This window comes from Etheostoma spectabile, chromosome 17 (genome assembly GCF_008692095.1).
Source record: "Etheostoma spectabile isolate EspeVRDwgs_2016 chromosome 17, UIUC_Espe_1.0, whole genome shotgun sequence".
Lineage (NCBI taxonomy): Eukaryota > Metazoa > Chordata > Actinopteri > Perciformes > Percidae > Etheostoma > Etheostoma spectabile.
The window spans coordinates 12,436,299-12,453,078 of NC_045749.1; the positions used below are offsets into that span (position 1 = coordinate 12,436,299).

The 16,780-nt window shown below is 40.7% G+C and overlaps 1 protein-coding gene across 5 annotated transcripts in view; it reads right to left on the reverse strand.

Annotated features, from left to right (window-relative positions):
- Positions 1-7: 7 nt before the first annotated feature.
- marchf8 (membrane-associated ring finger (C3HC4) 8) overlaps positions 8-16,780 on the reverse strand; it is a 65,435-nt gene continuing 48,662 nt past the window's right edge. For all 5 annotated transcript variants that reach the window (XM_032540718.1, XM_032540721.1, XM_032540720.1 and 2 more), the window contains 6 exons: positions 10,383-10,462; positions 9,045-9,980; positions 4,452-4,632; positions 3,197-3,332; positions 1,526-1,540; positions 8-357 (listed from right to left, as the gene is read on the reverse strand). In XM_032540718.1, the coding sequence (XP_032396609.1) occupies positions 53-357; positions 1,526-1,540; positions 3,197-3,332; positions 4,452-4,632; positions 9,045-9,980; positions 10,383-10,462 (1,653 nt within the window). In that variant the 3' untranslated portion in view covers positions 8-52. The remainder of the gene's footprint in view (positions 358-1,525; positions 1,541-3,196; positions 3,333-4,451; positions 4,633-9,044; positions 9,981-10,382; positions 10,463-16,780) is intronic.

A 16,780-nucleotide genomic window follows, 5' to 3' on the forward strand; every position in this document is an offset into this window, starting at 1 on the left:
CTGCTTGTGTGTAGGATAAGTAGGACAACCAATAGCATGGACTGAGACTGGGTCACACATGGAGCACCTCCATACTGTAGTCCTCTGTCTCTGTGTACTGGGAGGAGTTTGTGTCCGACTGGTTGGGCGCCAGAGCTTCCTTGCTCTCCAGATTCGGCTCCATGATAGGCGGCTTCTCCAGCGCCAGTTTTTTACACGTGTCTGGCCGGTTCTGGACGTATATGACACGGTTGTAAGCCTTGAGTCTCCTCCATAGATGGATGTAGACTTTGCACTGGACGTACATGAACACTAGTCCACCCGTAAAGCCGATAGCCACCACCACCAACTTGGTCCAGAAAGGCCATTCCAGGATCCCTGAGGAACAGAGAGCAGACCAAAAAAGAACACATACACCAGTCAAACACACTGCAAAATAAAATGCAAACCAGTTGGGAAATAGTTGCATTACTTTATACTTTTACATCAATGTAATAAAGATTTTTCAGATATTCAATTCACTGAGTAAGATTAATCCTCGATTTATTTCACAGAAAACGCACTACTTACATACAGTACATTGATAATGTGACATAAAACACCGTGAGGATTTTATCCGCCCATTCATTATCAGATCAGTCTGCACAACAATGAAATATAACAATAAGAAACAAAGGATTGCTTGAAAAGCGGGAACACCACCACCAAAAAACTACAACACTACAGCAGGCTTTAGAGAATGATGATTCGTAGTAAATTTGTTAAACTGTGCAAAAACGTTTGTATGGTCCCTAAGACAGTTGTATTTCTGAATTGCAAAACCTTTGAAACATAGGGCTTCATGTAAAAGGTAAAATATCTGCAATTATGGAGAGTGGAAATATTGGTAACGAGCTGCAGCACTAAGAGGCAGAAAAAGGATCTTCAAAAAACAAAAAGGAGAACAAAAAAAATATCTATAGTACTATAGATAGTACTAAGTATTTTGAAAATACACAGTTGACCTGCAGTTGTTCAGTCTTTTCATGTTGGTCATTATATACCGGGTAGTTTGACATTTAAAGGCAAGAAAGGTTCACAATTGAATGACTAAAATTCTAATGTTGATACTAAAAGTAGGTTTAAGTTATGAAATACAAAAATGCCTCATATAATGGGAAGAATACCAATTCACCCAAGGTGGACATAGTATACTTTATATGGTAATACTTACTATGCTTGTACAACTTTATGAGAAGAGATTAACGTGTTTGTTGTGTGAGAATGTTTGAAGATTTGTTTTAATCAAAAAAGTCACAAAGTTCAACACAGACAATAAATCACAGCATGTTGCTCGGTCATTGTCTTTCTGCGATATTTCGTTGGAACATTCAGTGAAGCAGTGTGGTCTTTAAGGGTGAAGAAGCATTTTTATCCTGAAATCAAGGCAGACAAGGGAAGGAAAGGGGTGTAAAGTGAGGTTGGAAAAGAACTGGACACAGCTGACAGAAAAGCTGACAGGGAAAACACATTTGGAAAGTGAAAAGGTCAAAGTTGAAAGGTTTACCTGGGATTCTTCCGGCTGCATGGGTAAAGAAAGTGTAAGTATCATGTAAGACACACAAACAGACTGATAGAAAAGCGCAGAATTTGAAAATAAAGTGCAATATTACAGTTGTATGAAATTCATCATGCAATCATAAACATAAAATCTGCTTCACAAATCAAAGTAGACAATGGAATACATTTCAAGGCGTATTAGATCTAACTCTGTTGCAATATTTGCATGCAAATTGAGAGAAAAACATAACCGTGGCAGAGGACAAACAGGACTGGTGAGCAGCTACTTGGCATCACCATGGTGATTGGACGTGACAGCCCTCAGGGACTCAAACAAGTCTGAATCATCAGGTTGGGCTTAACAGACACAGCCTGCTCTTCCATCTGTATGCTGTCTCTGAAGCAGTGAATATGCCAGAGAGGAGTGAGTGGCAGCAGATGTAGTGCCAGCGGAAGATACAACAGCTCATCATTCAAGCAGCCTTCTGAGGATGGCACAATCTGTCCGTAACTCAGTGCTGCGGTCCACTTTGGTCAAAATAGATGTAAGGAGCAGCCTAGACTCTAGGGGCCACTGAAGGGGCTTTACTGGAGTCACAATTTCCTCTAACGCTTTAAAAGAACACTAACTGACCACTTGCTTTTCTAGTGTATGGTCAGCAACAGGTCAAAGTTTGGCTCATACACATAACACTACAAAACAATTGGTGACCAAATCTGCCAACCGGCTATAGCTTCATATCGACACACTGATAAAGGCCGTATGGCTGAAAACATTTTGTGTATTTCCAGACAATTGATCAAGTCAACTTTTGGAATGAAATGTTTGCGACTCTCTCTTCTTTATATGTATGAATGTATCTAGGATGACGCACCAGTTGGTCAGCTTGCAGTGGCAACCCTACAAATTGGTTTCATATTTAGCAGGAAGCCATGAGAGTGGTGTCAATTCTCTCGTCTAACTCTCGGCAATAATGCAAATAAGAGTATTAGCCAAAATGTCAAGTTATAAAACATTAACATCATTGTGTGTTTAGATTTGTGCTGTTTTTGCCACAAACACGCATGCACCAAGCTGTTACTAACTGCACACACTATGTACCAAATAATTTTCTGACGCACACGCACGCACGCACGCGCACACACACACACTTTTAAAAAGGTAAGGGTCACCTCACTCAGCAGTAATAACCTCTCTCTGAAAGGCTCAATCTCAGATTGGATCTTAGAATGATAGGAGGTAAACATATCATTTTTAAAATCTCTTTTCTTTTATGTCTTTACTCTCACTTTTATGGACTTATAGATCAAAAAGTAACTGAATTGAACTGAAATTCCCACAAAAAAAAACATAATAAAAAATAATCTTAAAGAATCACAGGCTCAGCACACTCTTCTACACATTTGTTCGAGACTTCGATTCCCACTGAGCTTCTGTGAAGTGATTTACGCCCACATTTATTCCAGTCTTAGGGAACATTTCACACTATTTTCACTCAGTACTCACATAGCTGAAAATAACACTACAGTTACGCAGATTTGTCATAAATACTGTATATGAATGATGGAAGATTGTGGATAAATGGTCAACATCTAACAACACTACATACAACACAGACAACGGCGTTACCTCTATGCTTTTGTGTATGTTTGCGTGTGCATCGGAGTCTGTGCTGACCTTGTTTGATTTCCTCAGCTGTTCTGTCGATGAGGACGTAGAGCGACCATACCACGCAAGTGATGGCGATGACATGGAAGGTGACCGAACACATGATCTTCCTTCTCTCGCTCGCCGTCATCTGTAGCTTCTCCCACTGCGTCAGAGAGAAGGAAAGGACAAAGGAAGGACTTTAAAGAAGGTCAACAATACATTTACACACAAAGACAAAAGCTTTCAAACACACTTTAAACTTAAAGCAGGCTCTCTTTTCTGGAGCAGCTCAGAGTGTGGGCAAAATATTGGATGGAGAGCATTCAGCTTCTGTGATCAAGATCCAATGCTACATAACGTTTCTTGGCATGGCGAGCAAGACAGAAGAAAGGTGGCATACAGCCGGCAGCACACAGAGGCCTGGTGCCTTGTCTTCACTAGCTTCACAATATTTAATCAGGAAATGAGCCCCCGGATACAAAGAAAACACAAAATACTAAATCAGTTTGTAAATAAGCTCTTTAGGATGTCCCAACATCCAAAATACATTCCTCTGTATTTAGTGATGAAACTATTGCAGGGTCACTTTGATGAGAGGCGGGCATTGCAATGCGAGATGGAACAAAGCCTCTTTTAATAAACACTTCACACCAAGACCGAAATACTCAACTCATCTTTGCGTGCTCATACGTGAACAATTTCAATGTTCATCAGTGGGATTCAGAAGCTATTAACAGCGGAGCATGTGTTGAAGGCCCTTTGTGTTGCTAATGAAGGGTGGAGTAATTTTAATTATAGTGTCCTGCTATCTCCAGGCCACAGTGATTGATAAGAGTTTTTAAATGGGAGTGTACTGCCTCTGAAGCCTTTGAGTTAAAGGGATACTTTTTGATTAGCATTAAGCTTTTTATCAGTGGAAACCTGGTAGTATTTTTGAATGACCATGCTTTATGTGGCCTTCCGAGCAGATGCTGCTCTGGCGGGTAAGACTCGTGGAGGTGGGCTGTGTTAACACAGACATAGACTGGTGCAGAAATGGGGTGCTTTTATCCAACTACTGCTAACCGTTTTGTGACTGCCAATCATTCAACATTCCAAGCAAATTCACCGCTGTGTTTATACTCTTGGAGCGCTAATGCTACCATTGCGTTAGCTGAAGCTTACAGAGCCTATAATGTGTGTGCACTAAATGTAGCCTGTTTCGTAAGTCGTTTTTTCTGAACTAATGAACGTGTGCATTAATTGACTTCAGAAAAATATGTACACATCCAAATGGTCTTACCTTGCGCAGCGGTTTGAGCTTGGTCTCCATTATGAACTCATATTTACAGAGCTCACAGCAGCGAGTGTCGGAGCTCTTGATCCACTGCTGTAGACAGGACTGGTGGACGAAGCGCAGGCTCCCTGTGCAGTGGCATGGTGTGATCAGAGGACTCTCTTCATCCCCTTCACAGTGACAAATCCTACGGGAGCCAAAAAACACAGTCAACAATAAGCTAGAGGCTAGACAGCTGTAATAGGAGGAAGACAGGGGAGAGGAAAGATCAAAAAGAGAAAAATTGACAGGGAAAGCTGACAAATATTCCCTGAACTCCAGCAAACCTGTAGCATTATCTAGTAGTATCTAGCCCTTTAAAAGTTTAGAAAATGCTAAATTATTGCACTCATGCCACGGATCTAGAAAAGCAAAATGGGAACACTGTTTCTCAAATATTAAGACCCTAAACGCAGAAGACAATAAGAATAACAAGATATGTCCCACAAGAATAAACTCAATCAAGTCAAACTCATTTGATTCAAAGCACTGCATTTGCAAATCAAAATGACATTTTAAGAAAATAACACTGTGTTCTTGCAAGGTCGCAGCACAAAATTAATCTAATCTCAGATACCCTGCAGTTGTAGCAGGGGCAATCTTAAGAGGTTGGAAGACGTGATACAAGTTGCCTGTAATCATAAATATATTATACAAGTACTGCAGACAAAATAATCAACAACATGGCATCCAATACACCAGCACAAATATTGACCTACAGATTAGTTCCATTTTTAAAGCTTCTCAAATCTGGCATTTGTTGCAATGCTACTGAATGCAAGTGTATTCAATCTAGAAGGTGTTTGTGATATTATGTTAATCACTTGTAAATGCATCTTCTGTACAATATTCTGGCAAAGATGCGGAGAGCTGGAACATTCAATAAGGTGTCTGCTACCGCTAAGGATTGCTGGACAGGCTTTTCTCAGTGAGAGGAACCAATCAGATTTTGATATCAGACTAAAGCTTCACATGTTGCATGTCACATGTCGGACACGGTCTGACAGGTTAGAGGACAGGAGCTGTTAGTCACCCATGCTAGGGAGGAGTGTTTTTGTCGCTTAGATAGATTGTGTTAAAATCCAGGCAACTTTGTACACACTTTTACAAGTAAGCAAGTCACAATCTTGTTTCAGTGATAAGAGACAAAATGAAGGGTTGGGGAAGGTTATTAGAGAGCACGAGACACAAAAAACACACACACACACACCACACACACACACACACACACACACACACACACACACACACACACACACACACACACACACACACACACACACACACACACACAACACACACACCACCCACACACACACACACACACACACACACACACACACACACACACACACACACACCATTGAATGAGCAAAAAGCCCAAAAATCAGCCACTGCTTCTTACACCACAACAAGCTACACAGAGGAAGGCGCAAGTAGTTATTTAAACCTATACTTCAAATCCAATTTATTACCGATTGCATAATCCAGGAAAAGCTTTGACTGTGTTTTCCCCTGAGTGAGATGCAGAGAGCAGTGGCTCTTCTTTCTCAGAAAGAATAAACAAGTAAACAAAAGCATCTAAAGAAGATGCCGAAGGAGAAGTGAGCTGGGTGTTCAAATGGGTCTGTCTTTATCCTGATTCAGGGGAGGAAAATAACACACTAAGACACACATGTACACCCACACGTTAGAAAGTGAACAAGCGAGATAATGTCTATTTCCAGACTACACTGATCTGGCCAAGGCGTTACAAGATTAAAAGACAAACTGAACAAAGAAGGATAAAAATAGGTCATTTCTACAGGTTTCTCAAATAGAAAAGGAGGTGGAAGAAGTGAAATGAGGACAGAGGGATTAAGGGATAGAGGAGGCACAATTAACGTCTCTAGAAGAGCGCATTTTCTCTTGGTTATGGCTGCTAGAGAGCTGCTTTGAGCTGCTTTGTTTGTGTTTTTTTTGTATGGATCACAAGATGAACTGCAGATTATGTCCCCACACATACTGTTCTGTACATACGAAACAAAAAACAGCCTTAAGACCTGGACTCTCTTGGTGCTCATATCAACAGTTAGCTTCAGATGAAATGGACAAATTTGACGAATGATTCTAATGCTGATGTGGATTCGTTTTTAAAACGTAGGAGGGCATAACGACAGAAAAATGACTACACCTCCACATGGAGCCACGGTGGAAGTAAAGTGATCAGTAAACAACATGAGTGGAAGAGGACTGTAGGGATCTTGAGCTGAGAAATTTAGGTTTCAAGCTAGATGCCTGCTAGATTGTCTTTAAACTGCTGCAAAAAGGCACTTAGAGATAGAAATCAGAGAACACAAAATGCAGCTTCATCATTCAAAGTGACGCGTCTACCATAGATTTAACAGAATAATCCCAAACCGCTACATTTACTGTTTCTGTTTCGGCAGCAGCACATTCCAACACGTTAGACACGGTGGGAAGTTAACATTTAATTTCATCTCTTGAGCAGCCAAAACCCACCCTGTTAAACAGTAATTTCGGGATGGCAGAGGCGCCGTTACAGTATGTCAACATTAAAATGTGAGAAGCAAAACAGAGTCGGGAAATCACAAACACCACAAGCTGAGAGGGAAACAAGCTCAGCACCATTACAACCTTGACGAGGCATTCATTTTTTTGCCATTTGCCAATCAGTTACCTCGTGCTTCTCCTGTGGCACTCAGCCAATCTTTGCACTCATAACATTGAATGTGTCGCTTTAAGATTCCCTCCCTCCAGCTATTCCTTGCTTCCTTTTTTTGTTCGTTAAACTGATTTTCTTCGAGGGGGTATGGCGTAGGGTGTGACATCCGAGGCATTTTGTTCTCTCCTATTCTCAGCATGTTTTTAGTCGGAAAAGTTTAAGCTCTTCACTCTGCTAGAGACACGCTGTTCAGAGAAAAACGCAATTCAATTAGAGGCAGCACCAACCTTTTTACTTGTTTTCCCTCTGTGCATGCCTTAAGAGGTTACTTCTTTCTTTCTGTGGCCATGCTTGCCTTAAAAGAGAATATTAAATGCTGAGAAGAAACTTATCTTTAGGACGAAGTTTAAGGAATTACAGACGCTTGTATTGGTATGTGATATTGGTAGACGTAAAAGCTTAAAAAAACTTGTTTTTAAATACTAGAAGTCCAATGCAGCCATGTTTGTGTCTCTTTTTTGTTAGTAAAGTATCTGGTGCACACAATGTGTTTTCTTGAGAAACACTAAATGTAAACATGCGTTTCCCTTTTAGGTTTCTCTGAAAAAAGTTGACATTTCTGATAAGGAAAGAATCCAAGTCACCTCTTGAGAGACTTTTGATCATTTTCTGAAATGTTGTCAATAAAATGACCTGGCTAATAATTAACATGCCATTCGTCTGTTCAAAACCATACACAGGCTTCTACGGGTGCGGTCAGGTTTTGCACTCACGCTTCAAGCCGCCTGACAGAAAGCTGCCACGATGTGTTTGTTAGTCAGAGACTACACAAGCTATTTGAAGCCAATAATCTGTCTCCTGATCTCTGAATCTGGTCACCTTGCCAATTCTAAGCTCATGTATCTCTCTTAGCCCACAGCTGACGTATAAAACGTATAATCTGGAAAGGACTACGTGCACAGGCCACAGCCCAGGGGCCAAACAAACAAGACAGATATATATAATTGACATTCCTTTGTGTTTAATACATAAGAGGGCTTAAAAGTGATAAATATAGGGCTCAAAATGGTTTTCTTCGCAACTTAGTAAGATCTACCACTACCAAGCCTCATCTGTAGGGGCCACGCAGCCACGCAGCCTAGTCTGTTATCAAATATTACTTACAGTCTGTCCTTCCTAACATAGCAAGGATCTGCCTATCAGATTGCATACAGACTGCCATGTGAAGAAGACAGATGATGGCCCTGTTAACCCATATATATCGTTTATTGTGCCCTGTCTGCTTTTTTTTTACACTGTTTCTACGATGGACACACACTCCATTCTTCAATACTATTAAATGTTTCACCCTAACCTCTGCCCCTACATATTTTCCTCAACATTGCCACTGCTCCCTAGCACTGCCTCTCCTGCAAAGACTAAAGCACGCGGGCAAAATCAATCACAAATTTTTGCAGCCTATGTAAGACACTGAAATGCCCTATCAATCTAGTAATAATGAAAAATTATTTAAAAAAACAGCTTGACAGCACAGTAAAAAATATGGCACACTACTGAGATAACTGTTAAGTGAAATGAAAGGGTATGAAATGAAATCATGTTTCTTCTAGAAACACGAGTGGTTGAATCAGGACATCTTATGGTGCTGCAGCATGTGTAGACTAAAGCAGCTACGTGTCAGGTTCTCCTGATTAACAGCTCCACTCCAAGCAGCGGTTTTGAGGACAAATACTGCTTTGGTGCAAAATATTTGCTGGGTAGTTAAATAACAGGATGAGAAGCTCTCCACTACTCCACAGGGCTCTGGGGTTCACTGCCACGTTACGGCACAGGGATGGTCTGGGCTCTACCAAGTCACAGGAAGGGTGGATTATACTATCCAGAAAGTCACCCACCTGCACCAGTCTTCAGATAGCGAATAGGGTGACAGTGGTCCAGTTTTTTCTGACAAAGGGGACAGGCAGCAGTCCAAGTCGCTGTCCTCATCCATGAAGCACAGGGGGGCAGAATGGGCACCTGTCCCAGCCATGGTGACTGTTTCTGGGGTGGCCAGCTGAACCTTTCCCCTTGAAACTAGACTGGGCTGGTCCTCCTCAAACACGTCGTCATCTCCTAGTAGATCCTCAACGGGGTAGCTCAACTCACTGCCTTCCAGAAGGACACTAGAGGACTTGGTGATGTGGAGATGAGAGGCGTAGCTGCCCAGCTCAGAGCACTGCAGGCTGGCCGAGGTAGAGGATCGAGAGAAGGGGAGGAGGAGACGGAGAAAGTTGGCGCTCGAAGAGTCATGATGGTGGAGATGGGTGTTGGAAAGAGGAGGAGGGGTGCGGATGGCAGGGTCAGATGGGAGACAATTTGCGGGAGGGATGCCCAACATGTATTTGTAGTTGTTGGTGAAAGAGGGGACGAGGTGGGGGTTGGTGCTTGTTGAGCAGGTCGGATTTTGGTTCTGGTGTGTTGGTGCTGCAGCCAGCTTGTTGTTGAGTGTGTGCACCCTTTGATCTGAGCCGGGTGGCTGAGCGGGCTTGGGCTTCAGGTCCAGCTCTCCCTCCGAGCAGGTGCGGTCTATAAAGTGCAGGCCGCGACAAAGACTGTCTACGCGTTGGCCCACGTCGTTCAGAGACACAGAAAACCTGAGCGAGCTGTTGGGGCGGATGTTGACGGCAGAGGGGCGAAGCAGGGAGAGCCAGTCCCGTTGTTTGCCGTGTTTGGAGGCTGGTAGGGTGTCTGTGCAGAGGGTGGTCACTGAAATACCTCCTGAACCTTGACAGGTTTTACCTTTTGAATTCAGTAGAACCACTGCAGTCTGCTTCTGACAGTCCTGATCCTGACTGCTGGTGTGAACGTGTTTTATGCATGTGTGTTTATGAAGGAGGAACATAATTCACGGCAATGGTAAAGGACAGCAGAAAAAGGAATGAGAAAAGACAAAAAAGAGAAATGGAAAAGACATCATGCATTTGAAAACAAAAGAACTTGAAAGAAGGAGATGCAAGGTTTCCGGGGCTTTGCCTCTGCATGAAAATACCAAACACTTGATGACCCATTTTACTATGAAATCTTTTTTACAGCAGGTTACACGCAACCCAGGCTACTTTAGTGACAGTGAATTGCTCAAAGGTAAAGGGTAAACATCATCCAGTGATTACCATTAATGGACTGATAAATAGATTCAATTTATTTAATTTGTCATATCATTGTGGACTGAAGAGTGAAAGGGAGATGGTTTGTACCTGCAGATGTCCTGGCTGGAGGGGGAAACCGACGTCCTGGAGAAACTGCATGGAGCGTTGACTGAAGTCGGGCTCCCTGCCTATGGGAACATAGGAAATAACAAGTGTATTATTCAACAGGCAGGATCAAATCATATTTCCTGTGTTGCCAGGAAAGGTCCTGTGTGGTGAGAATGATTAATTAATTATAAATCTGATCTTTACATAAAGAGTAAAAGCACTTGCACAGGATGCACAGGATGGAAAAAAGGAAAAAACACAATACTGGCTGTTAATCTGTCTGATTAAAGTAGAGCCCGGCAAAAATCACACACCAGGCTGCCACAGAGCGAAGCGCTCAGGAGACAGACTGTGAGACAGAGGGAGAGTTATGAAGAATGAGGCGCGGAGAGAGGCACAGCTGGAGGCTGTAGACATGTTCTGCCTCCACAGAGAATATTTAAACAGATGCAACAGATTACTAAAAATGGTTCAAAAGGAAACTTTTGGTTTATACAACTTAGGCTTTACTCACAAACGCATATAAATTTAATTTTGCCCTTGATTATATAATTTATGGATACCAAATATATATAAAAATATGTAAATATTCAAAATTCATTAATACTAAATTATATTTCATTATTTATACTGTACTGCCTTATACATTGGCTGCTGTAAATTCTCACAGACTGACACCTACCAAATTAGCCAGCACAGTAATCACAAATGGCAGTCACTGCAACATGGTTGTGGGCACTGCGTGCACCGTTTCACTGTTTTAGAGTTTGAGTGTGGATGGACGGACGTGGTATTTCCAGCATTTCTCTGTTACATTAAAAAACTAAAAACCTTTGGAGCAACCACAGTATCAGCTTTTAGAAGTTGTGGCACATCTTTCGTCTTCTCCAGCCATTGCCACAACAGCTGAAGGCCAACCTTTCTCTGCAGTCTCCGCTGCTGGAAGTTTTTTTTTTTACTTCGGACAGAGCGAGGCTAGCTGTTCCCCCCTGTTCCCAGTCTTGCTAAGCTGGTTCTACTTTTAATTTTAGCATACAGTCATGGCATCAATCTTTTCATCTGACTTTAAAAAAAGAAAGCGAATAAGCGTATGTCACAAAACGTTGAACTATTCCTATAACAATGTATAAAATGTGTGATATCAATTACAATGGGTAAAAGACTAGACCAGATGATGTTTGGGTTGCTAACGTTAAGACATGGGGGGGGGGACTAATTACCTATTGATTTCCTTTCTAACTAAAGGGGAAATTTATAGCTCATGAGCCCTGACGCCAATCAATAGAAAATCCAATGCCCAGCTATGCCCTTTGGTCGGTTTTTCCAAACAGCTCTTTTCTGTCTTTTTTCACTCCCACGCAAAAGACACAAACAGTCTGTCCCTCTCTTTTCTATAGTCCTTCTTTAATAGTGTATTCAAGGTTGCTTAAATGTCTCTTTAATAGTTAATTTTCCTATTTTAAAATCACTTTTTGGGGCTCCTGCAGGCGTCTGAGTTATAAGTGTAAAAATAACAGAGAGCTCTCTGTTATTTCTGCAGAAGTAGAGCTCATCAAAAAGATCAGATCAAAGTAATAAAACACAGCAACCAGCACTATATGTATGCTGCTTCAGCTCTACAACATTGACTAAAAAAAAAGAAATTGATGACACATGCTGAGCTAAAGCATCGTATAAAGGAAATCTGAGTGTAAATTGATAAAAAAGAGGTTAGTCAGGCTTACACTGAAAACACTGGATGGTACAGTATCTTTATTCCTTATTTTAATGTATGTAAACACAATGTTCCAGAGCCATCTTGCCTCCATTAATCATTCGTGTTGTGATCTTGTGTGAGTTGGCCAATAGATAACCAACTCTGTCTCTGAGCAGACTAAAACAGCATGATGTGATGATAACATAGTCGAGATAGTAATGATTAACTTCCGGACATCAGATCTCTCAAAACTCCCCTCTCTTGTGACAAGGACATTTGATGAGCGAAGGAGTGCCAGCATTTAATGGAGAAGCAAAACTCTGCAGGCAATGATATCTCAACAACTGCTGAAAGATTGGGTCATATTTTACTTTAAAGGTTAGAAACTGTGAAAATAAGCCTATTTACACTTTAAATGTATCCACTCAGTTCTTGTTTCATTCACTTCTTTGGACCTGTTGAACCTGTTTATTTTGCTTGGAAACAGTCTCTTAAGTCATTATCATAACTAATTATTTAACCTTTGTTCTTCTTTAACCGTCTCCATCTGTAACTGTAGAGAACGATCACTCTCATGTTCTAGCCACAGGGGCCTTTCAAAAGAACAAACTTTAAAATTCACAGTAACAATGAATCACTGCCTCCCAGTGAGAAGCTCCATAACAGTTGGACACATCGCTGAACAGACCGCATGACTGGACAAGATCTTGACAAGGTGCCAATAGAAAAGTAGCATAGAAGATAACCATCAAAATGCATTATTTACCTTGCAAACAGAACAAAACTATCCCAAGGTGATAGTTTTGACCACATCACATAATCTTTATCAGTTTGTGATGGAGGTCGAACTGTTGACATGTTTCAGAGGTCAATAATCATATTAAAAGTGTATGTTTTCTTTCGCTTTCTTTCTTGCCAAGGAAGATTGATGTTTGTTGTCTCATGGTTCTCTGGGAACTTTATTGTTAAATTGCTTGTTAGAGGTTTTTATTAGGTGCAGAGCTAAAATGATCAGATGATTAATTGATTAATAAATCAACAGACAATTCTCTTGGTCCAGCTTCTCCAATGTGAACATATGCTGCTTTTCTCTGTCATGTGACAGTAAACTAAATATCTTTGGATTTTGGATGCTGAACATGTTTCAGAAAGACTAAATGATTGACCTATTAGTTAAAGGAATGAGTTGCAGATTAATCTATTATGAAAATAATCAATATAAAACCAGTAAAACCAAAAAGAGCAATGCTGCTGGATTGAGCAGTTTAACAAACAAAACAAACAAAACTAGGATGTGTTCCAAGAAATTAATAATTAACGTTCAAATAGTGGGTTGGCTCAGTGCCTGGTTTGAACATTAGCGGTCTGCCAAGATGAACTGGTCCAGTAGATCTGATGGACAGACCCGGTTTGTGCACTGTAGCAATGGAGCATGAAACTGAAGCAGGTTGAATTTCCCCAAACATCCCCAGATGTTTGGCTGATGGTCAACAGCTGCCCACTGAGTGGTGGGTCGCTGCTTTATGTCTTTTTAAGGACTGCAATAATTTAATTCCTTCCCGAACAGTGTAGCAGGCATCACAAAGCTCCCTGGCACGGTAATAAAAAGAGAAACGGCTACAGCTATGCCTCCTGACCTCGCCGAGTGGAAAGGCAATTCCTGCCAAATCACCGGGAAATCCTCAGCCCACTAAAGCTTTCAGAGCTGCTTTTATAGATATACTCTGCACTGACCATTCATTTAACAAAAATGCTGTTATTTGCCCTCAACTCCACCTTTCTTTCACACATCTAAAAGTCACCTTCTGAATACATGAATCAATGAACAAACAAATACACAGCAGAAGAGAGATAATGAGTTTTTGGCTTTGGGGACACACACACACACACACACACACACACACACACACACACACACACACACACACACACACACACACACACACACACACACACACACACACACACACACACACACACAAACACACCTATCTAAGATCAAACACCTTAATCCCCCACAGTGACAAGCTCACTAATGGAGGCAATATTATCTTTATGAAACATTTTTACCCCCTGGCTAAATGCTGCAGCTAGTTTTCCTGTTTCTGTGTATTATAATGTATAGTGGGGAGAACAAGTATTTGATACACTGCTGATTTTGCAGGTTGTCCTAATTACAAAGCATGTAGAGGCCTGTAATTTCTTTATCATAGGTACACTTCAACTGTGAGAGACGGAATCTAAAACAAAAACCCAGAAAATCACGTTGTATAATTTTTAAATAATTAATTTGCAAGTATCCTGTTTATTATTATAGCAGATGTATTTACTCCCTGTTTTGTTTATATGTATGTCTGTTCTTATGCTTTGGTAACACAGGTGTATTTTTTTGTCATGCCAATAAAGCAACAGGAAATTGAGAGAGAGAGAGAGAGAGAGAGGTCCTGGTGTGTGTGTGTCCCATGACCGGTATTCCAGCGAGAGTTACACGTAACTGGATACCTGGAGAGTGGATGTTTTTTTGGAGTGGATTAAAGAAAACACCAACAGTTCAGTTGTCTACACCACAAAGGGACCACAAATATCCTGCTAGGTTTTGACAGAATGAACAAATTCCTCTGATGTTTGAGCTCTGACAGATGATCCACACTGTATTTCTGTGCCAAGCTGAAAATGTTCCCCTCAAGCCAGTGCTGTGGTTGTTTATGTAGAGAGCTATCTTTTAAGCAGGTCAACAATTGGATGCATCCACATTCATTTTTGATTTGATCTGACACTAGCCAATGTGATTAAGATTGAATATGTTCCATGTGAAGCAATGTTTGCAAAGGTTTGTTTTTTTGTTCTTATTTTGAGTCTGGCTAGAGCTTGTGTAGAAATGCATAAATACAAAACACATGTCAGTCAAGATCATCAGTTTAACGGTCATCAGTTGTGGCGCATGTGTAAATGAACTTAAGTTCTTACCAGCTGTGCATTTTACTGTGATACGTAAACGTGCCTTTATCTTTCATTTTATAGAGCTTAGCAACATATATTAACTTGACCTACATTTTATATTCTTTCAGCAAAAAGGAACGTTTGAAAATAGGAAGACTGCAGAGTGGGGAAACTGCTTTTATGCATAAAATAATCTTCTGTAGTGTCTCAGATCATAATCTGATTCAAGCAGCTTCCAGGGAGAGTGGTTTCAGGAAGGAACAATGTATAACAGTCACCTATATAACAGTCCACTGTTGAATCATGTCTTTTTAGGTTAAGTCTTTGGCAATATCTGTCAAGAGTTTGAAGAGAACTTCTTCTATTTCCTTGCTTAGGTATTCCAAACTGGTCTAGCGATTCCAACCAGCAACCTTTACAGTCACAAGCTTTTTTGTTGAGATTACCAGCAGACCAGAGAACAATTAATATAGATTAAAACCTGCCAATCAGTGGCATTTCTCTTTAAGAAGGAGCAGAAACACCAGCTGGCAGGCAGACAGCTGGTTATTAATTAAAGCTGTGAACATAAGAGCCTTGTTCATACTTTATTTCTATCACTCCATTAAACACACATTTGTCAGAGGAATGGTGGTCTACGTAGGACATTCAATGACAACACACAAGTGTCTAGAAACTACAAACTAATTAAATCCACCCCTCCATTTACGCAAGAGATATCTGGTACTACAATTATTGGCCATCTGATTTGTGTGTGTGTGTGTGTGTGTGTGTGTGTGTTTGATATCACCAGAACGTTCTTGAACATGTTTAAATTAATTGGTTTCAACTATTTTAAGCCCCAACAAGCTTTTAAACCAAAATATCCAGCCACAGCAGCTCCAGCGACACAAAACAAAACCCTGTTGCAAAAAATTGACATTTTGGGAAATTGCTGAGAGTTTGATTAGAAGTTCGATACCACTCTTATATCTGTCTGGTAAATATGAAGCTACTGCATGCAGCTGGTTAGCCGAGTACAGCAGAAAGACTGAAAACCGCTTGCCTGGCTCCGTCCAAAAGGTAACGGAATCTGCCTAAAAGAATCTCTAAAACTCACTAATAACAAGATGGATCTTGTTTCTTTAATCTCTATAAAAAAGTGTAGAAACTTCAAATAATAGTTTTACAGGATGTTGTGTGCTTTTTGTTACATAGAGGTAATGACTTAGCTTTCCACAGAAATCAATCACATGAGCAAGTCCACAAGTCCATAATCCTTTTATCACTCTTTTGTATTTTTACTTTCAAGTTCTTACCCAACTTGAGTTGGAAACATTTTATATTGCAGGTGTACGCCCTGGTTCAACTTTGTACTCACTGCAGTTGTGCACACAATACACCCTTGTAAAACAATAGATGACTGTAGTGAACATTTTGGGTCTGTTCATGTTTGGTTTCACTATGGAATCAGTAGTAAGATAAGATGAGCCTTTATTGATAACTAGAGGGGAAATACAGGTGTCGATGATTCTGTGTATTAAATACGATACAATAGATGACTCAGGCCATGATCAGGTGCATGAAGGTACTAATTTGTTCAATCTGCACATGAAAGCTTTCCTTATTTCAGCACATCTATTATCCGCCATCAGATTGAAATAGAATTAAAATATGAGTTCAATTAAATAAATCAATAACGTGCGTCAGTTTATGTTAAGCTGCTAGCGTTTGTTTTTGTGCAAAACCTTTCATCCCTCACGTTTTAAGGGTAACTGGCTTG